The sequence below is a fragment of the Salvelinus fontinalis genome, chromosome 39, assembly GCF_029448725.1.
Source record: "Salvelinus fontinalis isolate EN_2023a chromosome 39, ASM2944872v1, whole genome shotgun sequence".
NCBI lineage: Eukaryota > Metazoa > Chordata > Actinopteri > Salmoniformes > Salmonidae > Salvelinus > Salvelinus fontinalis.
Window position 1 is genome coordinate 14,026,549 of NC_074703.1, and position 23,243 is coordinate 14,049,791.

The window sequence follows — 23,243 nt, forward strand, 5'->3', positions numbered from 1 at the left end:
GTAGAAGTTTGGGGTGGATGAGTTCTGCAACAGCCTCAAAAGCACTTCTAGAAGCATGTATTTGTAGAGCAGGTTTGAATCTGTCAGGGCCAGTAGTTTCAGTCAGGAAACCTGCAGGGGTTTTTGTCAAAGAGGCTTTGTGTTATGCAAACACATCAGGATGCTTGTGGATGGATGGATGTTTTGTGGCATAAAGCTCATGTGATGTGGCGCGCTGTAACTGTACAGTGTGCTGCAGGTGCTCTGGACCTAAGGGGTAAAAGAAAAACACACCTGTTGAGAATCAGAGATATTCCACTGCATGAACTCCTCAACTATATAACTGTAAATAACCTCCTCAAACAGATGCTTAAAGGAGTAGTCAGCAGTTGCTACATCCATTTTTGGAGTTATAAATTCAATTATATGTATCCATTGAGCTTAGTTCAACTGTAACCCATCAGAATTCAAAATATGAGCTTTTTTTACTCCAATGTTTGTGAACAAAGTAAATGTAAACAAACACTGTTTATCTTGGTTAAAACCTGGTTAAAACATGGTCTGTCCTTACATCCATAGCTCCGTCTTTGAATTTGAGACTGGTTACATTGCTCCAGCCCTATACCCCTGCTTTTTTACCCACACAGTGGTGGGGAGACGCTTTGTTATTATTTTAACTGCTGATTGCTACTTTTAAGGACCCCACTAAAAAAGTGCTGAAGAGAAGGTAGACCTCAAATTTAACAGTCTCATATGTTGAATGCAAGGACCTGCATGCTGTTGGGATTGTCTATAAAGTGAATTAATAATGTAGGGAAATGCATAGGGAAGGATAAGTGTAGTTTAATGTGTTTCCTGTGATGGGTTGAAGAGGTCAGGCACAGGAGCCAAGCTAATGGGACATGATGATGCACTTCACCCCTAGTCAATACAAACACATTAGACTGAAGCAATGGGAAAGGAAACTTTGCTTTGGGGGAAGGTGGTTATAATTTCAGACTACTTGCTTTGTAGGCTGTTTATTACTGCTTTAGTTCACTTATTCGAGGCATATCTGTGATACCATTACTTTAACTTTGCTTCTGTTCCAGTACAGTCCCATAATTAGTGTGACCATGTAATCTATTTAACTGGCTGATTTGGTTCTGTGTTTTTGGTTTTGTGTGATTTGTGTGCTCGGTGCCAGTGGAGATGCTAATCCTGTCAATGAGGGAGTTGGCACAGCAGGATGTGAGTAACACTAAACACACACTGTTAAATATGGCACTATTCCCCCTACGAGAGCTGAAGGAGAGTCTGAGGAGCGGAGTGGCCAAAGAGATTTTTACTTTTCAATTCACACTACATCCTTGCCTTACCTTTCGTTGTCTGGCAATACTACATTCTTGTTCCGCAGCTCAAATTGATCGTAAATAAGTAGCCACTAATTATGCAAAAAGAATTTAATAATCCAAACAACTTTTCTACTAAAACATATTTCAGTATTGAATAATGCAACCAAACCATACTACACTCTTGAGTAATGCAACAATCCACAAGCATGTGCAGATAATTAAATAGTGATGGGGAAAAAATCGATACAGGTACATATCGGAATATAATATTTTTTACGATATATCGTATAGTATAGTTGTACCTGCATCAAAACTCCAGTATTTTTACTTCATAGCTTTCTCTACATCTTCTTTTTAAATATGAAGTCAATGTCAGGCTTGCTCCCACTCCCCCTCCCTGGCACTCGAGGGCGCCAGGCTGTCCATCATTACGCACGCCTGTCACCATCATTACAGTGCAATATTGGACTCACCTGGACTCCTTCACTTTGTTGATTGCCCCTTATACATCTGTCTGTTCCTCAGTTTGTTCCCTGTGTCAGCATTAATGTTGTTTTGTTTCCCCTGTCCAGACACTGTCCGTGTTCTGTTTCATGTCCGTTGTTTATAAAATGTTCACTCCCTGTACTTGCTTCTCGTCTCCCAGCGTCTGTCCTTACAGCCAATTAGTTTTCTCATGGCTCTCTCTTGTCCCTCTGCAGCAGACACATGGTGAGCAATATGTTTGAAGCGCGTAGGCACAATAAAATCACAGTATTGAATCGCAATACATATAGAATCGTGAGAATCGATAATATTATCTCGTGAGGTTCCTGGCAATTCCCAGCTCTATAATTAAAGGGTTTATTTTCTCGTACAAATTAAATTAGCTGACAATACACAGCTAACTAACAACATGCTTCGTGATCAAGTAGCATTAGCATATCATTAATGAATGTTTACCCTCCCATACGAATATAAAAGTACAGTCGTGAAGAAAAGTACACCAGCACAGTCGTGAAGAGTGCATAGCAGCGCCTTATCTCCCTCGGGAAGCTGAAAAGATTTGGTATTGGCCCCTCGGATCCTCAAAAAGTTATCGAGCTGCACCATCGAGAGCATTTTGACTGGCTGCATCACTGCTTGGTATGGCAAACTGCTCTTGACCGCAAAGCACTACAGAGGGTGGTGCGGACAGCCCAGTACCTCACTAGGGCCAAGCTCCTTGCCATCCAGGACCTCTATATCAGGAAGGCCTGAAAAATTGCCAAAGACTCCAGCCACCAAAGCCATAGACTGTTCACTCTGCTACTGTCTGACAAACGGTACTGGAGCATCGGCTCAGGGATCAACAAGCTTTGAGACCGCTTCTACCCCCAAGCCATAAGACTGCTAAATATTCAATTAATGGTACCCAAACTATCTATCTTGCACTGACCCTATGTATACTCACTAGACTATATATACACAACATACTGTATACACACTCACTAGACTATATATACACACCATATACACACTCACTAGACTATATATACACACCATATACACACTCACTCACACACAAAACCCACACACATAATTTGCTGCTGCTACTCTGTTCTTTATTTTACTCTTATTATTTATCCTGATGCCTACAATAGTCCCTTTACCCTGCATCAAATTCCTTGTACCTCTGCACGTTGATCTGGTACTGGTACTCCCTGTATATAGCTCCACATTGATCTGGTAGTGGTACTCCATGTATATAGCTCCACATTGATCTGGTAGTGATACTCCCTGTATATAGCTCCACATTGATCTGGTACTGGTACTCCCTGTATATAGCTCCACATTTTTTTTTATCTGTTATTTTAGCAGGTAGATTGACTGAGAACACATTCTCATTTACAGCAACAACCTGAGAAATAGTTACAGGGGAGAGGAGGGGGATGAACGAGCCAATTGTAAACTGGGGATTATTAGGTGACCATGATGGTTTGAGGGCCAGATTGGGAATTTGGCCAGGACACCGGGGTTAACACCCCTACTCTTACGACAAGTGCCATGGGATCTTTAATGACCTCAGAGAGTCAGGACACCTGTTTAACGTCCCATCCAAAAGACGGCACCCTACATATGTCAGTGTCCCCAATCACTGCCCTGGGGAATTGAGATATTTTTAGACCAAAGGAAAGAGTGCCTCCTACTGGCCCTCCAACACCACTTCCAGCAGCACCTGGTCTCCCATCCAGGGACTGACTAGGACCAACCCTGCTTAGCTTCAGAAGCAAGCCAGCAGTGGTATGCATTGATCTGGTACTGCTACTACCTGTATATATCTTAATTCTTGTGTATTTTATTTTACTCCTCTTGTGTTGCTATTTATATTCTTCAACTCTGTGTCGTTGGGAAGGGCTCGTAAGCAAGCATTTCACGGTAAAGTCTACACAAGTTGTATTATATATATATACAAGTTGCAAAATAAAATTACACCGCTGTGTAGCTAGGCTAGCAAGCTAGCTAACTAAACAATATAATTTCTTAATTCTCACATTAACATTATGGCTGTAGCTGAATGCTGACATTTTGCTTAACTACGGCTAGAGAGCCGTTCTTAGATTTACACTAGCTACCGTATTAGAGTTGTTTTAAAACAAACCAGGCTTCATTGTATCAATATCATGGAAGTCATTATATGAGGTAAAAGCAAATTGCGACTGAAAACGTAGTTGCTTCTTGCATGGACCTTGTTGGCTCAGTGCAGTCATGTAAAAATAAAAACAACTGAGATTTAAAACTACGGCGACAATTTCAGAATGTACACTACCGGTCGTCAAAAGTTGTAGAACACCTACTCATTCAAGGATTTTTCTTTATTTTTTCTGTTTTCTACATTGTCGAATAATAGTGAAGACAGCAAAACTATGAAATAACACATATGGAATCATGTAGTAACCAATAAAGTGTCACGTTCCTGACTTATTTATGTTAGTTGTTATGTGTGTTAGTTGGTCAGGACGTGAGGTTGGGTGGGCATTCTATGTTTTCTGTTTCTGTGTTGGTTTTGGGTTGCCTGGTATGGCTCTTAATTAGAGGCAGGTGTTTGGCGTTCCTCTAATTAAGAGTCATATTTAGGTAGGCGTTGTCACAGTGTTCGTTGTGGGTGATTGTCTTCCGTGTTTTGTGTATGTCGTTGCACCACAAGGGACTGTTTTCGGTTTGTTTTGTTCATCGTTGTTTTTGTGTAGCCTGTTTTCTCTATTCGTGCGTTCTTCTTGTTTCATGTAAGTTCGTCGTCTAGGTCTGTCTACACCGTTTGTTGTTTTGTTAGTTTATTCAAGTTCGTGTTTTTTCGTTAATAAATATGTGTTCAAACTCCACTGCGCCTTGGTTCGATCAATACTCCTCCTTTTCGACCGAAGAGAAGGAGAACCGCCGTTACAGAATCACCCACCATTCCAGAGCCAAGCAGCGGAGTAAATGGAGTAAGGGACAGGAAAAGAAGGAGGAATGGACTTGGGACGATATATTGGACGGGAAAGGTTGCTACACATGGGAGGAGATCCTGGCTGGTAGGGATCGCCTCCCATGGGAACAGCTGGAGGCACTGAGGAGAGCAGAGGCTACCGGAGAGAGGAACCGGAGTTATGAGGGAACACGTCTGGCACGGAAGCCCAAAAAGCCCGTGAGTAACACCCAAAAATTTCTTGGGGGGGGCTAAGAGGTAGTGGGCCAAGGGCAGGTAGGAGACCTGCGCCCACTTCCCAGGCTTACCGTGGAGAGCGGGAGTACGGGCAGGCGCCGTGTTACGCAGTAGAGCGCACGGTGTCTCCTGTACGAGTGCATAGCCCAGTGCGGGTTATTCCACCTCCCCGCACTGGTAGGGCTAGATTGGGTATTGAGCCAGGTGTCATGAGGCCGGCTCAACGCGTCTGGTCTCCAGTGCGTCTCCTCGGGCCGGCATACATGGCACCTGCCTTACGCATGGTTTCCCCGGTTCGCCTACATAGGCCGGTGCGGGTTATTCCACCTCCCCGCACTGGTCGGGCGACCGGGAGCATTCAACCAGGTAAGGTTGGGCAGGCTCAATGCTCAAGAGTGCCAGTACGCCTCCACGGTCCGGTATTTCCGGCGCCACCTCCCCGCCCCAGCCTAGTACCTACAGTGCCTACACTACGCACTAGGCTACCAGTGCGTCTCCTGAGCCCAGTTCCTCCTCCACGCACTCTCCCTGTAGTGCGTGTATCTAGCCCGGTGCCTCCAGTTCCGGCACCACGCACTAAGCCTCCTGTGCGTCTCCAGAGCCCTGTACACACTGTATCTTCTCCCCCTACTAATCCTGATGTGCTTGTCCTCAGCCCGGTGTCACCAGTGCCGGTACCTCGCACCAGGTATAGAGTGGGCTTTGAGAGTACAGTGTGCCCTGTCCCTGCTCCCCGCACTAGTAGGAAGGTGCGTATCCTTAGCCCGGTGCCTCCAGTTCCGGCACCAGGTCTACAGTGCGCCTTATCCGGCCAGAGCCATCCGTCTCCCCAGCGCCATCTGAGCCATCCGTCTCCCCAGCGCCATCTGAGCCATCCGTCTCCCCAGCGCCATCTGAGCCATCCGTCTCCCCAGCGCCATCTGAGCCATCCGTCTCCCCAGCGCCGTCTGAGCCATCCGTCTGCATTGAGCCTGCAAAGCCGCCCGTCTGCATTGAGCCTGCAAAGCCGCCCGTCTGCCATGAGCCTACAGAGCCGCTCGCCAGACAGGAGCCGCTAGAGCCGCCCGCCAGACAGGAGCCGCTAGAGCCGCCCGTCAGACAGGATCTGCCAGAGCCGCCAACCAGACAGGATCTGCCAGAGCCGCCAACCAGACAGGATCTGCCAGAGCCGCCAACCAGACAGGATCTGCCAGAGCCGCCAACCAGACAGGATCTGCCAGAGCCGCCAACCAGACAGGATCTGCCAGAGCCGCCAGCGAGCCATGAGCAGCCAGAGCCGTCAGAGAGCCATGAGCGTCGAGAGCCGTCAGCCTGCCATGAGCGTCGAGAGCCGTCAGCCTGTCATGAGCGTCGAGAGCCGTCAGCCTGCCATGAGCGTCGAGAGCCGTCAGCCTGCCATGAGCGTCGAGAGCCGTCAGCCTGCCATGAGCGTCGAGAGCCGTCAGCCTGCCATGAGCGTCGAGAGCCGTCAGCCTGCCATGAGCGTCGAGAGCCGTCAGCCAGCCATGAGCGTCGAGAGCCGTCAGCCAGCCATGAGCGTCGAGAGCCGTCAGCCAGCCATGAGCGTCGAGAGCCGTCAGCCAGCCATGAGCGTCGAGAGCCGTCAGTCAGCCATGAGCTGCCCTTCAGCCAGAAACGGCTATTTATCCAGAACTGCCCCTCAGTCCAGAGCTGTCTCTCTGTCCGGAGCTGCCTTTCAGTCCGGAGTTGCCCCTCTATCATTATCTCCCTCTCTATCTTGATCTACCTCTATATTCTTATCTATCCCTCTGTCTTGATCTATCTCTCTGTCCCGGTGCTGTCCCTATTAGTGATGTTACTAAGAAGATTTTGTGGGGGTAAAAGGAGGGTGGACATTCTTAGAGGGAGATGGAAGCTAGGATGGATTATGGTGGGGTGGGGACCTCGCCCGGAGCCTGAGCCACCACCGTGGTTAGATGCCCACCCAGACCCTCCCCTAGACTTTGTGCTGGTGCGCCCGGAGTTCGCACCTTATGGGGGGAGTAATGTCACGTTCCTGACCTATTTATGTTAGCTGTTATGTGTGTTAGTTGGTCAGGACGTGAGGTTGGGTGGGCATTCTATGTTTTCTGTTTCTGTGTTGGTTTTGGGTTGCCTGGTATGGCTCTTAATTAGAGGCAGGTGTTTGGCGTTCCTCTAATTAAGAGTCATATTTAGGTAGGCGTTGTCACAGTGTTCGTTGTGGGTGATTGTCTTCCGTGTTTTGTGTATGTCGTTGCACCAAACGGGACTGTTTTCGGTTTGTTTTGTTCATCGTTGTTTTTGTGTAGCCTGTTTTCTCTATTCGTGCGTTCTTCTTGTTTCATGTAAGTTCGTCGTCTAGGTCTGTCTACACCGTTTGTTGTTTTGTTAGTTTATTCAAGTTCGTGTTTTTTCGTTAATAAATATGTGTTCAAACTCCACTGCGCCTTGGTTCGATCAATACTCCTCCTTTTCGACCGAAGAGAAGGAGGACCGCCGTTACATAAAGTGTTAAACAAATCAAAATATATTTTATATTTGAGATTCTTCAAATAGCCACCCTTTGCCTTCTCAACCAGCTTCATGAGGTAGTCACCTGAAATGCATTTCAGTTAACTTCTCTGCGCTACGGATCCCTTGATCAGATTCCTAAACAACCGCTGAATTGCAGGGCGCAAAATATTACTAAAAATATTTATAATCATGCAATCACAAGTGAAATATACCAAAACACAGCTTAGCTTGTTCTTAATCCACCTATCGTGTCAGATTTTGAAAATATGCTTTGCAGCGAAAGCAATCCAAGCTTTTGTGAGTGTATCAATCAATGCTACAACAGCTAGCCCTAAATTAGCATGGTCACGAAAGTCAGAAAAGCAATAAAATTAATCGCTTACCTTTGATAATCTTCGGATGTTTGCACTCACTAGACTCCCAGTTACACAACAAATGTTCTTTTTGTTCGATAACTATTACTTTTATAACAAAAAAACGCCATTTGGGTTGCGCGTTATGTTCAGCAAACCACAGCCTCGTTCCGTTCAACGAAAATTCCAAAAAGTATCCGTAATGTTCGTAGAAACATGTCAAATGTTTTTTATAATCAATCCTCAGGTTCTTTTTAACAAACATAATCGATAATATTTAAACCGGACCGTAACCTATTCAATAATAGAGAAAAAGAAAATGGAGAGCCACCCCTCTCGCGCGCAGGAACTAATCAGAGGACACCTGACTTTTGAAAAAGCTCGCTCATTTTTCAAAATAAAAGCCTGAAACTATGTCTAAAGCCTGGTCACAGCCTGAGGATGCCATTGGAAAAGGAATCTGGTTGATACCCCTTTAAATGGAAGAAAGACGGGCCAGGAAACACAGATTTAAAAAAAATAAAAAACACTTCCGGGTTAGATTTTCTCAGGTTTTCGCCTGCAGAATCAGTTTTGTTATACTCACAGACAATATTGTGACCGTTTTGGCAACTTTAGAGTGTTTTCTATGCTAATCTGTAAATGATATGCATATTCTACGATCTGGACCTGAGAAATAGTCCGTTTACCTTGGGAACGTTATTTTTAAAAATAAAAATAAATCTGACCCCTAGCGTCAAGAGGTTAACCGGTGTGCCTTCATTAAAGTTAATTTGTGGAATTTCTTTCATTCTTAATACGTTTGAGCCAATCAGTTGTGTTGTGACAAGGTAAGGGGGGTATACAGAAGATAGTCCTATTTGGTAAAAGACCAAGTCCATATTATGTCAAGAACAGCTCAAATAAGCAAAGAGAAACGACAGTCCATCATTACTTTAAGACATGAAGGTCAGTCAATATGGAACATTTCAAGAACTTTGAAAGTTTCTTCAAGTGCAGTCGCAAAAACGATCAAGCGCTATGATGAAACTGGCTCTCATAAGGACCGCCACAGGAATGGAAGACCCAGAGTTACCTCTGCTGCAGAGGATAAGTTCATTAGAGTTATCAGCCTCAGAAATTGCAGCACAAATAAATGCTTCAGAGTTCAAGTAACAGACTCATCTCAACATAAACTGTTCAGTGAAGACTGTGTGAATCAGGCCTTCGTGGTTGAATTGCTGCAAAGAAACCACTACTAAAGGACACCAATAATAAGAAGAGACTTGCTTGGGCCAAGAAACATGAGCAATGGACATTAGACTGTGGAAGTTTGTCCTTTGGTCTGGAGATATTTGATTCCAACCGCCGTGTCTTTGTGGGACGTGGTGTGGGTGAATGGATGATCTCTGCATGGTTATTTCCCACTATAAAGCATGGAAGAGGAGGTGTTATGGTGCGGGGGTGCTTTGCTGGTGACACTGTCTGTGACTTATTGAGAATTCAAGGCACACTTAACCAGCAGGGCTACCACAGCATTCTGCAGCGATACGCCATCCCATCTGGTTTGGGCTTAGTGGGACTGTCATTTGTTTTTCAACAGGACAATGACCAAACACACCTCCAGGCTGTGTAAGGGCTATTTGACCAAGAAGGAGAGTGATGGAGTGCTGCATCAAATGACCTGGCCTCCACAATCCCCGACCTCAACCAACTTGAGATGGTTTGGGATGAGTCGGACCACAGAGTGAAGGAAAAACAGCCAACAAGTGCTAATTATATGTGGGAACTCCTTCAAGACTGTTGGAAAAGCATTCCAGGTGAAGCTGGTTGAGAGAATGCCAAGATTGTGCAAAGCTTAGAGGAGGGCAACTTTCGGGCGAGTGTCGTGCCCTACCTCTGGAGATAGCAGTCGAGACGTGACAAGTTCGGAAGTTTACATTGCAGTATATAAGACGTGGGTATTTTTGTGAAAAGTCTAGTATGTCTGAAGACCCTCTTATAAGGAAACATTTCATCAAGAATTAAGGAAGGATCATTAAATGGCATTAGAGCAAGAGAAATAGACAGAATAAAAGAAAAAAGAAGAAGAAGAAAATACCGTGACGAAAGGAGGAGAAGAAAGGAGGAGAACAAATGAGGCAGAAGAAATAGGAAGGAAACGGAACGCTGTTCTTCCACCTGACGCACATCCCTCATGGGAAACCCAGATTCCTCTGTGTCAGCACTAAAGGCCATTGTACACAGTCCCTGTATTTATGAGCAGGGGAGGCAAGGGATCAAGGAGGGGACCTGTCAGACCCCAAGGATGAATGGCCTTTGGATGGGAAGGGGAGACGGGGGTGGGGAGCTGCCCAGGTGCCTGACACACTGTTAACAGTATATTTGATGGAACATTCACGCCTCAAAGCAGGGATATAAATTCAACACTGCCTGCCTCCCTTTGATATCTGTGGACCTGTTGGCTGTTTCAGACCAGAGCCATGTTGTGGGAACTGGGAAAAAACAGGGTATTGTTTGACATTTTCTGAACCGTACAAGGACTGTGGTCAAAACACACCAAGACAGTCGTGAAGAGGGCACGACAAAGCCTATTCCCCCTCAGGAAAGTAAAAAGATTTGTCATGGGTCCTCAGATCCTCAAAAGGTTCTACAGCTGCAACATCGAGAGCATCCTGACTGTTTGCATCACTGCCTGATACGGCAACTGCTCGGCCTCCGACCGCAAGGCACTACAGAGGGTAGTGCATACGGCCCAGTACATCACTGGGGCTAAGCTGCCAGCCATCCAGGACCTCTACACCAGGCGGTGTCAGAGGAAGGCCCTAAAAATTGTCAAAGACCCCAGCCACCGCAGTCAAAGACTGTTCTCTCTACTACCGCATGGCAAGCGGTACCGGAGCGCCAAGTCTGGACCAAAAGGCATCTCAACAGTTTTTACCCCCAAGCCATAAGTCTTCTGAACAGGTAATCAAATGGTTACCCAAACTATTTGCATTGTGTGCCCCCCCCCAACCCCTCTTTTACGCTGCTGCTGCTACTCTCTGTTTATCATATATGCATAGTCACTTTAACTATACATTCATGTACATGCTACCTCAATTGGCCCGACCAACCGGTGCCCCCGCACATTGCCTACCCGGGCTGTCTGCATTGTGTCCCGCCACCCGCCACCCCCTCTTTTACGCTACTGCTACTCTCTGTTCATCATATATGCATAGTCACTTTAACCATATCTACATGTACATACTACCTCAATCAGCCTGACTAACCTGTGCCTGTATATAGCCTCGCTACTGTTATAGCCTCACTACTGTACAGTTGAAGTCGGAAGTTTACATACACTTAGGTTGAGTCATTAAAACTTGTTTTTCAACCATTCCACAAATTTCCTATTAACAAACTATAGTTTTGGCAAGTCGGTTAGGACATCTACTTTGTGCATGACACAAGTCATTTTTCCAACAATTGTTTACAGACAGATTATTTCACTTATAATTACCTGCATCACAATTCCAGTGAGTTAGAAGTTTACATACACTAAGTTGACTGTACCTTTTAAACAGCTTGGAAATTCCAGAAAATTATGTCATGGCTTTAGAAGCTTCTGATAGGCTAATTGACTTCAACTGTATGTAACCTCGCTACTGTTATTTTTCACTGTCTTTTTATTGTTGTTTTTATTTATTTACTTACCTATTGTTCACCTAATACCTTTCTATTTTTTTTTTACTTAGAAATGACACTGCTGGTTAGGGCCTGTAAGTAAGCATTTCACTGTAAGGTCCACACCTGTTGTATTCGGCGCACGTGACAAATAGACTTTGATTCGATTTGAGAAGAGGCACTGATTTTCAATCTCTAGACTGGGTTAAATGGGTTAAGAGAGGGAAAAGGAGACCAGGAGACCAAGTGTGTGTGTGTGTGTGCCTGAGTTATGAGACTGTTTAAATGTCAGCAATGATGTCATATCCACTTATGGCTATAGGCCAGTATGTTATAGGCTAACACTGCACAGCTTCTCTATACAGTAATGTACATGTATTTAACAGAGGACTGGACAACCTAGACCTGACATTGCATGAGAACTGTCTGCTACAGTATGTGCGGTGGTCAACATAGTACTGCTGGCTCTGATCCTTATCCTATATTCTAGAGTGGATACCCAGTATTGACGTAAGATAATATTTCTCTCTTAGACTTATGCACCATTCTGAATGACCTTTGCCTGTTTTAATGTTAATTTTCTATCAGCCCAGAGGCTTTTCTGTCATACAATTACAAGCTGACACACACACACACACACACACACACACACAACTCCCAATTTCTTCTGGTGATAGTGTGCAGTAATCCTTTCCTGGAACCAGAGGGAAGTTTGAGAAGTTTTTAGTGTTCTGCAGTGTTTGATAAGGGAGAAAACACAGTACAGGCTCTATTCAGCCTGCTATCTCTGAAGCCTTACAGATTCCACGATAGATTGAGCCGACATATGCAGTGAATGCAGTCTCAGCTAACGTGGGAACAAACTTTAAAAGCTGCAATGCCTATAACCTGCAATCGGATTGTATCCCGGACTGTCTTGAAAGGAGGAAGGAAGCTTAACTGTAGCTTAACTGAGACGTTCAGGTGAGAGTGAGAGACATTCTTGAGACATTCAGGTGAGAGTGAGACATTCTTGAGACATTCAGGTGAGAGTGAGACATTCTTGATACATTCAGGTGAGAGTGAGACATTCTTGACACATTTAGGTGAGAGTGAGACATTCTTGAGACATTCAGGTGAGAGTGAGACATTCTTGAGATTCAGGTGAGAGAGACATTCTTGAGACATTCAGGTGAGAGTGGGACATTCTTGAGATATTCAGGTGAGAGTGAGACATTCTTGACACATTCAGGTGAGAGTGAGACATTCTTGAGACATTCAGGTGAGAGTGGAACATTCTTGAGACATTCAGGTGAGTGAGAGACATTCTTGAGACATTCAGGTGAGAGTGAGAGACATTCTTGAGACATCCAGGTGAGAGTGAGAGACATTCTTGAGATATTCAGGTGAAAGTGAGACATTCTTGAGACATGCAGGTGAGAGTGAGACATTCTTGAGACATTCAGGCGAGAGTGAGATATTCTTGAGACATTCAGGTGAGAGTGAGACATTCTTGAGACATTCAGGTGAGGGTAAGACATTCTTGACACATTCAGGTGAGGGTAAGACATTCTTGACACATTCAGGTGAGAGGGAGACATTCTTGACACATTCAGGTGAGTTTGAGACATTCAGGTGAGAGTGAGACATTCAGGTGAGAGAGACATTCTTGAGACATTCAGGTGAGAGTAATACATTCTTGACACATTCAGGTGAGAGTGAGACATTCTTGACACATTTAGGTGAGAGTGAGACATTCTTGAGACATTCAGGTGAGAGAGAGACATTCTTGAGACATTCAGGTGAGAGTGATACATTCTTGAGACATTCAGGTGAAAGTGAGACATTCTTGAGACATGCAGGTGAGAGTGAGACATTCTTGAGACATGCAGGTGAGAGTGAGACATTCTTGAGACATGCAGGTGAGAGTGAGACATTCTTGACACATTTAGGTGAGAGTGAGACATTCTTGACACATTTAGGTGAGAGTGAGAGACATTCTTGAGACATTCAGGTAAGAGTGAGACATTCTTGAGACATTCAGGTGAGAGTGAGAGACATTATTGAGACATTCAGGTGAGAGTGAGACATTCTTGACACATTTAGGTGAGAGTGAGAGACATTCTTGAGACATTCAGGCGAGAGTGAGATATTCTTGAGACATTCAGGCGAGAGTGAGACATTCCTGAGACATTCAGGCGAGAGTGAGACATTCTTGAGACATTAAGGTGAGAGTGAGACATTCTTGAGACATTTAGGTGAGAGTGAGACATTCTTGACACATTTAGGTGAGAGTGAGACATTCTTGAGACATTTAGGTGAGAGTGAGACATTCTTGACACATTTAGGTGAGAGTGAGAGACATTCTTGAGACATTCAGGTGAGTGTGAGAGACATTCTTGAGACATTCAGGTGAGAGTGAGACATTCTTGAGACATTCAGGTGAGAGTGAGAGACATTCTTGAGACATTCAGGCGAGAGTGAGACATTCTTGAGACATTCAGGCGAGAGTGAGACATTCTTGAGACATTCAGGCGAGAGTGAGACATTCTTGAGACATTCAGGTGAGAGTGAGACATTCTTGACACATTTAGGTGAGAGTGAGACATTCTTGAGACATTCAGGTGAGAGTGAGAGACATTATTGAGACATTCAGGTGAGAGTGAGAGACATTATTGAGACATTCAGGTGAGAGTGATACATTCTTGAGACATTCAGGTGAAAGTGAGACATTCTTGAGACATGCAGGTGAGAGTGAGACATTCTTGAGACATGCAGGTGAGAGTGAGACATTCTTGACACATTTAGGTGAGAGTGAGACATTCTTGACACATTTAGGTGAGAGTGAGAGACATTCTTGAGACATTCAGGTAAGAGTGAGAGACATTCTTGAGACATTCAGGTGAGAGTGAGACATTCTTGAGACATTCAGGTGAGAGTGAGAGACATTATTGAGACATTCAGGCGAGAGTGAGAGACATTCTTGAGACATTCAGGCGAGAGTGAGACATTCCTGAGACATTCAGGCGAGAGTGAGACATTCTTGAGACATTAAGGTGAGAGTGAGACATTCTTGAGACATTTAAGTGAGAGTGAGACATTCTTGACACATTTAGGTGAGAGTGAGACATTCTTGACACATTTAGGTGAGAGTGAGAGACATTCTTGAGACATTCAGGTGAGAGTGAGAGACATTCTTGAGACATTCAGGTGAGAGTGAGACATTCTTGAGACATTCAGGTGAGAGTGAGAGACATTATTGAGACATTCAGGTGAGAGTGAGACATTCTTGACACATTTAGTTGAGAGTGAGAGACATTCTTGAGACATTCAGGCGAGAGTGAGATATTCTTGAGACATTCAGGCGAGAGTGAGACATTCTTGAGACATTCAGGTGAGAGTGAGACATTCTTGAGACATTCAGGTGAGAGTGAAACATTCTTGACACATTTAGGTGAGAGTGAGACATTCTTGAGACATTCAGGTGAGAGTGAGAGACATTATTGAGACATTCAGGTGAGAGTGAGAGACATTATTGAGACATTCAGGTGAGAGTGAGAGACATTATTGAGACATTCAGGTGAGAGTGAGAGGCATTATTGAGACATTCAGGTGAGAGTGAGACATTCTTGAGATATTCAGGTGAGAGTGAGACATTCAGGTGAGAGTGAGACATTCTTGAGACATTCAGGTGAACGCGAGACATTCTTGAGACATTCAGGTGAACGCGAGACATTCTTGAGACATTCAGGTGAACGCGAGACATTCTTGAGACATTCAGGTGAGAGTGAGACATTCTTGAGACATTCAGGTGAGAGTGGGACATTCTTGAGACATTCAGGTGAGAGTGAGACATTCTTGAGACATTCAGGTGAGAGTGAGACATTCTTGAGACATTCAGGTGAGAGTGGGACATTCTTGAGACATTCAGGTGAGAGTGAGACATTCTTGAGACATTCAGGTGAGAGTGAGACATTCTTGAGACATTCAGGTGAGAGTGAGACATTCTTGGGACATTCAGGTGAGAGTGAGACATTCTTGAGACATTCAGGTGAGAGTGAGACATTCTTGGGACATTCAGGTGAGAGTGAGACATTCTTGAGACATGCAGGTGAGAGTGAGACATTCTTGAGACATTCAGGTGAGAGTGAGACATTCTTGAGACATTCAGGTGAGAGTGAGACATTCTTGAGACATTCAGGTGAGAGTGAGACATTCTTGGGACATTCAGGTGAGAGTGAGACATTCTTGAGACATTCAGGTGAGAGTGAGACATTCTTGGGACATTCAGGTGAGAGTGAGACATTCTTGAGACATTCAGGTGAGAGTGAGACATTCTTGAGACATTCAGGTGAGAGTGAGACATTCTTGAGACATTCAGGTGAGAGTGAGACATTCTTGAGACATTCAGGTGAGAGTGAGACATTCTTGAGACATTCAGGTGAAAGCGAGACATTCTTGAGACATTCAGGTGAGTTTGAGACATTCTTGACAAATTCAGGTGAGAGTGAGACATTCTAGAGACATTCAGGTGAACGCAAGACATTCTTGAGACATTCAGGTTCGCTGAACGTATTGAGTTCGCTGTTCCCCTCAAGGTATGACAGAGGGTGACGTTGATTGCATTCCCGAAAATAGACCTGTCAGAAACTAACAGAATTGTAACAGTGTTCTTTTAACACAGATGTGGGAAATGGGACGCGGCTTTATAGCAGTAAAGTGGTGCCTCTGAGAATAACCTTAGAGACAGCTATTTAATTTCTCACTCCGACCAGCCTTGTACCCAGCAGAAGGCCAAAGCTGATTGTATCCTCTTTTCCCCGAACAAACAAATGAACAACAACAACAACTTCCGGCCCAAAATGTAGTTAGTTAGATTTGTCAGAAAACTTTATTGTCCATTAGGTTTCCACAGAATGGAAAATTGTCTTTGGCATCTTGGCATTAAAAGGATAAAAACAGACATAAAAAATGTTCCTTTGTGAATTGTTCTCCTGTGAAAGAAGAATAGGCCTATATCTCCCTTTATCTGTGAGCTTTTCTAGGTTGTACGTCTACTTTACAGGTGGTTGTGTGGATGATACGTGTTAGAACGGCTTGTCTATGTTTGTTGGAGGCATCCAGGAGATTTTCTTCTTGTGTGCCGAATTCATGGAAGGAAATAAATATTTTTGCAATACTGTAATCTGCCTGGGAGTGGTATATCATTTTCCCCGCGTCTTAATCTAGCCCAGGTATGGGCAAACCATACCTGGGCCTGATTGGTGTCACACCTTTTCTCCAGTTAACACACCTGACTCCACTAATCAACTAATCATGGTCTTCAGTTTAGAATGCAATTTGTTTAATGAGCTGTGTTTGCTATGGATGAGGTAAAAGAGTGAAACCTCTCCGGCCCCCTCGGACTGGAGTTGCCTGTTCCTGATCTAACCTAACCCCCTTCCTGCTTTTTACCACCTGAAGCCTCTCAACTAGACCTAAGAGTTTCCTTGTGGACTAGGATTGTGGTCAGGAAAAACTCTGCTTTCTACTTTCAACCCTCTATTTCCATTTTACCTGACTTGCCTAGTTAAATTGAAAAACAATCTAAAAAAAAAGATTTGGTACCTGGTGACTTGACCAGGAAAAACTCCTGGTCTTATCATGGCCTATAGTCACAATGTAAGACCAAAAGATGGAGTACATCCAGACAGCTTGCCAATGACACCCAATGTTCATTTATTATAGACCGTGCTGGCAGCAAACAAGGCCCCATCATTATTGTGTAGTCGTACATTGATGCGTGGTCGTGCGCATGTCCATTTCCCTCAATCTCCTGTTGACTGTAATGCGACTCTCCACTCAATGCTTGATTAAACTAATCAATCTGCCTGGGTCACGACATCTCACTTCAGGCTGGTCTCATGATTACTCAGGGCCTGTCACTCAAGTCAAGGCTGGAAATAGACTTCACTTTCATGCATCCTTCATGTCAATAGTATAAATCTATCAGGTAGGTTTGTTTACAGTATTATGACCAGCAGTGGATGACCAGCAGTGGATTAGCAGTTTAAACCAGCAGTTTAAACTGACATTACCTGATAATCCACTGCTGGTCATTCACTATTCCCAGGAGACACAACAGTGTCTGTAATCCAGACACAACCCTCCACTGTTACTGAAGCTTCCATGTCTAGGGCATTTCTCAATGATGCATCATCATTACATGTAACAGCAGCCTCTACTTCCTGCTATCTAGGTCATAATACTGTAAACAAACCTCACTTTAAGGTCAAAACACAAAGCAATCCACAAAAGCCTTTCACCAATAAGTGACAGTCAAGGGCTTTCGTTGGAGATGACATATTATTTACCCCACAAAAACATTCTGTCAGGAGTTTTTCCTGCTTTGTGTTTCGCTGCCTTACACGTGTGGCCGTTTAATTGCCAAAATAGTTAGATTTAATTGCCTTAGCTGTGCAAAACGCTTGAAGATCTTTCTTTTATAAGCCTATAAGTGATTAATGTCATGTAATAATGAATTTAATTTAGTAATTTCCTTTCTAGTTTTCCCTAAACTCTAGATACACAGTAAACCTGGGCTATGGAGATGGTTGTTCTTTTATGATGTCACATTTCCAGTATGGTGCTTGGCCCATAGACTCCCACTTTGCTGTTTCCACAAGCCTACTGTCAGATTCAGGTGTCCTCTATGAAACTCATGCACCGGTAGATTGATTGTGTGTATATCGTTACGTTATCTGTGATCTAAAGGATTCTGTAATTACACTACCCCTGACAGTGAGTGACAGAGGCTGGGTACATGGTGTCTATTTGCCTTTGGTCCAGACCCAGACCTGGCCTCTGCTCACTGTACTGCATCACCCTGGTCTGGGTCAGACAGGCCAGGCACAGGATATCATGGTACCTTGGCACCAGTCCAAAACCCCTATATGGTGAGTGACAACTACCACAGCTTCCTTGCTCATTAGCCAATATGATCCAGGATATCTACGTCCATTCTAAAAGACAACCCACCTAACATGTGTGGGCATAACGTTTACGGTTTAATCGTGTTAAAATATTGAATATGACAGTAATAATATAGAATAGATACAGTAAAATACACGGATGTTCACGGATTTCCGTAATGAACACATCCACTCAATCGCATGACATTATGAAAGCCACACAGACCAAAAGTATGTGATCCCATGAAAACACACACACTGGTAGTCCTGTCCACACACGCACACGCACACGTAAAATGTCTGTGACATTAAAAAAACACAAAACCCCCACATGCATTTTACAGGCAATACATAATTAAACCATGCTACAGCAAACACAGGAATAGTCTTGGTCCTACATCACATCAGGAAGATGGGAGTCAGCAGTAGAACATCTTGCTGTGTCTAATAACTAGTTTGAGCAGTCATTACCAGTCTCACCTGTCCCTAGGCTGCCACACAGAGACAAGGTGCTGATGGGAACAGGCCCTAATTCACACCAAAGACTCATTACTAAAATTGTGAACAGTTAGCATGTCAGGCTAACAGGGGGCTGCTTAGTTAGAACCCATTCATCACAGGCTGGGACTGTGGACCAGTGACTCAATCCCCTAATGTGGAAAAAGGGATATCGTTGCAGCCAAAACCACCGACTTCTCAATGTTGCCCGCGTCACTGCAGGAGCTTCAAATCAAGTGCTTTTAGATCTGGGGTGACTGATCAATAATTCACTTATTCCATTTCTCCCTGTCAACTGATGCCTTTAATATAGGGTTGGTTTTCAGCCCAGGACCAACATCAATTTCAAGATGGTGGAAATTCAGTGGACCGCTAACTCCACTGAATTTCCACCATCTTGAAATTGATGTGGGTCCTGGGCTGAAAACCAACTCATTGTCCTTCTTAGTTTGCTTGTTAGCGTTCTCATGTAGCTTCTTTTCCCTCTAGTCATACGCAGGCTAAACCACAGGATTAGGTTCATCCATCTTTTTTTCTTTAAGGTGTAATTTGTTGAAACGTTAATCACTTCTTTAATCTAATGACCAGTATATTACTCCACCATCCACCCCCTCAGGCCAAAGAGCACAGTATAGCAATACAGAGAAAGGGAGAACTCATTTCCTCTTTTGGCAAAACCAGTAGGCCTGCAAAACGAAGGAAAGCAACATTGTGAATGCAAGCCCTCATTCACAAGGCTGTACCCTACTCATCCTTCCCAGTAAACGTTGTGCCTCATGAAAACAGTAATCATTGTTCATCATCAATGTCACCCATCTTAATCTCTAAACAGAGCTCTGTGTTTGACCCATTAGCCAATGACAGACAGGCAGACTGACAGTCTGTGGCTGTGGAATAGTTGGGCTCCTAAGTAGGGCACGGCCCCTATGTACTGCCTGGGTTCCAGGGAGTGCACAATGCCAGGTTGTTGGATGAGCTAGGGCTGTTGGCAGCCGGTGCCCGCTACTGCCTGAAACCCAGGTGGTTGGCGCGGCTGTGTTTACTGTTGTCGGTGGTGCTCTTTGGTTAAGCAGCCTCCAAGGCCCGGGTTCTCAGGGGAGAGTGGCTGTTTTTGTAAAAAAAAAAGGCTGCTGACTTCTCTTTTGTGATGTTGGGCACTGCCCGTTCTTAGTAGACTAATGTCGCCTTAATTATTGTCTGTCACAGTATTCCTCTTTCTGATTCTCTCTCTGTTCTCTGTTCTCTGTTGAGCTGGCTTTGGTCCGTGTTCATTTCTCAGATGGCGGGCAGCCAGTGAGGCTGTAGTGTGTTTGGGTTTCCGAGACTCCACTCTACTGACCGACCAATGGCAGATTGATGTGCTTAAAGGCTGTAAGGCCCTCGGTGGCAGAGTACCGCTGAGCAACGCCGGGACTCCAACAGCTGTCTTCCAAAAACAGGCACAGACCTCCTGGTGAGAGGAGCTGCCAAGGCAAAACACAGAAAAGCACTCGCTCGAAGGAAACGGCTGGAATTAGCTGAAACAGCAAGTAGCTGGATGCCTGACTAGAAAATCCTGCAATGGAGGAGGTGTGCTGTAACTTTGGTAGCAGAAAAGTCTCACAACATCATTATGGAACTGTCCCTAAATGACTTTCTGAGGCTACATGGTACTTTGTCAAGAAACAAGTAGTTGACCTATCTTTCGGGGTTACAAAACAGGGAATGTGATGATATTGTCATTTAGTGACAGAGCAGTTTGGATCAAGTTAATACAGATTGACATCTCTAGAGTCCTCTAAGTGTCGATCATACACATTATCGACCAGATAAATGGTTTGGGGATTTATCCTGAGCCAGGATCAACCTAACCTTCCCTCGCTCCAAGCTGCATGTCTGTAATTGACAGCTCCCCTCTGCACCCAGCCCCATGTGTTAAGATTGGGACTCTACTGCAGCAGGTGTCAGTGTCCATCCTCTTGGTGAAGAACATACAATTGCTGAGCGGACGTTTAGTGAAGGCAGGAGTGCCAGTCTCTCCCTATAGACCCAAACTACTGTAAGCAGTCACAGAGAGTATGGTTGTCTACAGATCATAGATAAATATAGTTCCATACTGTGTGAGTCTTAGTGCCTCTTCCTATCAGCTCCTTCACTCTCCCACTCCAATCTACTTCTTGACGGGGAGAAGAGGAGCGAGCGGCTGCAGGCTGTGACCTGGACAAAATGCCCTTGCCTGGACCGTGTGTGTGTGTGTGTGTGTGTGTGTGTGTGTGTGTGTGTGTGTGTGTGTGTGTGTGTGTGTGTGTGTGTGTGTGTGTGTGTGTGTGTGTGTGTGTGTGTGTGTGTGTGTGTGTGTGTGTGTGTGTGTGTGTGTCCATTGTGAAGAGCTAATCCATAGTGACCTCCAGCTCCTCTCCCCCGAAGAATCTCTGCGATTTACTGGAGCATAGAGCCAGAATGACATGAAATCAATGGAGGGACCTTGACTGTGACCCCCTTCTGGAAGGGCGGTTAGAGGCCATTGTGGGGGAGAGAGGTTATGGTCAGAGTTGTGTGTTTGAGGGAGGGAGGTAGGTTTTTTTTATTTTCTCTGTTATCTTGGTCATTGCTTTGGGGGATGTAGTTCCAGTCCTTCAGCTAACACTGTTAGGAACCTGTGGCCCAGAGACCAGGAGAGAAGATGGAGAAGGATACAGAGAACCTGCACATGGCTTCTCTAGCTTGAACACATATCATGGTTGGTTGGCCCCTCTAAACACTGACCAATCTTTGTGCCAGTATTTGACGGTCATCGTTTATAAGGCTGATAGGACACCAGTTTTGCAGGCTGGTTGACTGAGGCCAGGCCAGGAAGACAGGAAGTTGTCATCCGCTTTGGAGAGGCATGTGATAGGTTGAATAGAATCACATTGAATAGTTGAAAGTAACTCAACATAATTTCATCCACCCTAGCGCAGCAGTGGCATAGCGGTGTCTGTGATGTTATTGCGGATGTAGCGAAATTGTCACACCCTGATCTGTTTCACCTGTCTTTGTGCTTTCACCTTCCTGTCCTCCCCACTTACCCTGTCATTAACAAAGTGACTCCCAGCACCCAGTGAGTCCCAACTTTACTTCTCTCTACAGGTCTGTCACCTAATACTCAGCATTAATACATACACAATACATACTGTAGGTTATGTCAATTGTAATGAGTGTTGGCTCATGTAAAGAGCCTACGCTAATTGTCTCCTATCGTTTCTTCTCTCTCTCTCTCATTCACTCTCCCTCCATCCCTCTATCTTTCTCTCTAGGAGCTGCCTTGTGAAGGCTGGGGGTACGGGACGAGCTACACAGATGGGAAAGACAGGAGAAGAGACAGAGACAGACGGTAGCATGGTGTCTATCGCTGACTACTACGCAGGCAAGAATGTACTGATCACTGGCGCCACGGGCTTCATGGGCAAGGTGCTGGTGGAGAAACTGCTGCGGTCCTGTCCAGAGGTCCAAACCCTCTACCTCCTAGTCAGGCCCAAGGCTGGACAGTCCATGCAGGAACGGGTCAGCGACATGATAAAGTGCAAGGTGAGGGGTACTACTTGATGGTTTTGTACACTAGGCTGTAGTGCGCTAGGCTGTAGTGCGCTAGGCTGAATCTAGTCTAAAGAAGGCCCTTCTCATGATGTCATCCTATTGATCTGCACTGATCTGAAGTGAAGGCTAACTGTATAATCAATCTGTTTCCTGTTGGCTTTGTGCCACATGTAGGTTGATTGGCTTAGGTGTTTTGTATTCTTGCAGCTTTGTGTTTATTGAAACATTGCTTGATGTTGTGAGTGAGACTGGGAGAGTATTGACGTGTTCACAAATACATGCTGAAGCATCGTGGCTGTCTTTTACTCTCTGCTGCTACTGATGTTGAGAGAGAGAGAGAGAGAGAGAGAGAGAGATATTTTTTTGAATTCAAACTCCCAGAATGTGTCTTCACACACCAGAGAAAGGATAACAACTTGGTGTTCATCAAACTCGGTAGGCCTATGGGCTAGGCTGCGTAGTAGTCAGCGATAGACACCATGCTACCCTCTGTCTCTTCTCCTGTCTTTCCCATCTGTGTAGCTCGTCCCGTACCCCCAGCCTTCAAGACAGGGAGGGAGGAGAGGATAAAGAAACAGATTGGCTGCCTTATCAAATCAGACCATTCAAAGGAATGTGTTTAACTACGGCTGTATAAAGCATTTCCCTCCAATTGTTATTCATGTCACTGTTGCAGTCTGCATAGTCTCTCATACAGTCTTAACAACAGCGCGCACTTGAGATTCTGGGTGCCAAGAATACGGTCTCTGTATTATCCGTCTTAGACAGAGGTTTTTCTTCACAAACGAGA

The 23,243-nt window shown here is 44.8% G+C and overlaps 1 protein-coding gene across 1 annotated transcript in view; it reads left to right on the forward strand.

Annotated features, from left to right (window-relative positions):
- Positions 1 to 23,243, forward strand: part of LOC129838230 (fatty acyl-CoA reductase 1-like) — an 87,777-nt gene that overhangs the window by 4,121 nt on the left and 60,413 nt on the right. Inside the window, exon 2 of the mRNA XM_055905025.1 lies at positions 22,174 to 22,444. Within this exon, the coding sequence (XP_055761000.1) occupies positions 22,217 to 22,444 (228 nt within the window). The 5' untranslated portion in view covers positions 22,174 to 22,216. The remainder of the gene's footprint in view (positions 1 to 22,173; positions 22,445 to 23,243) is intronic.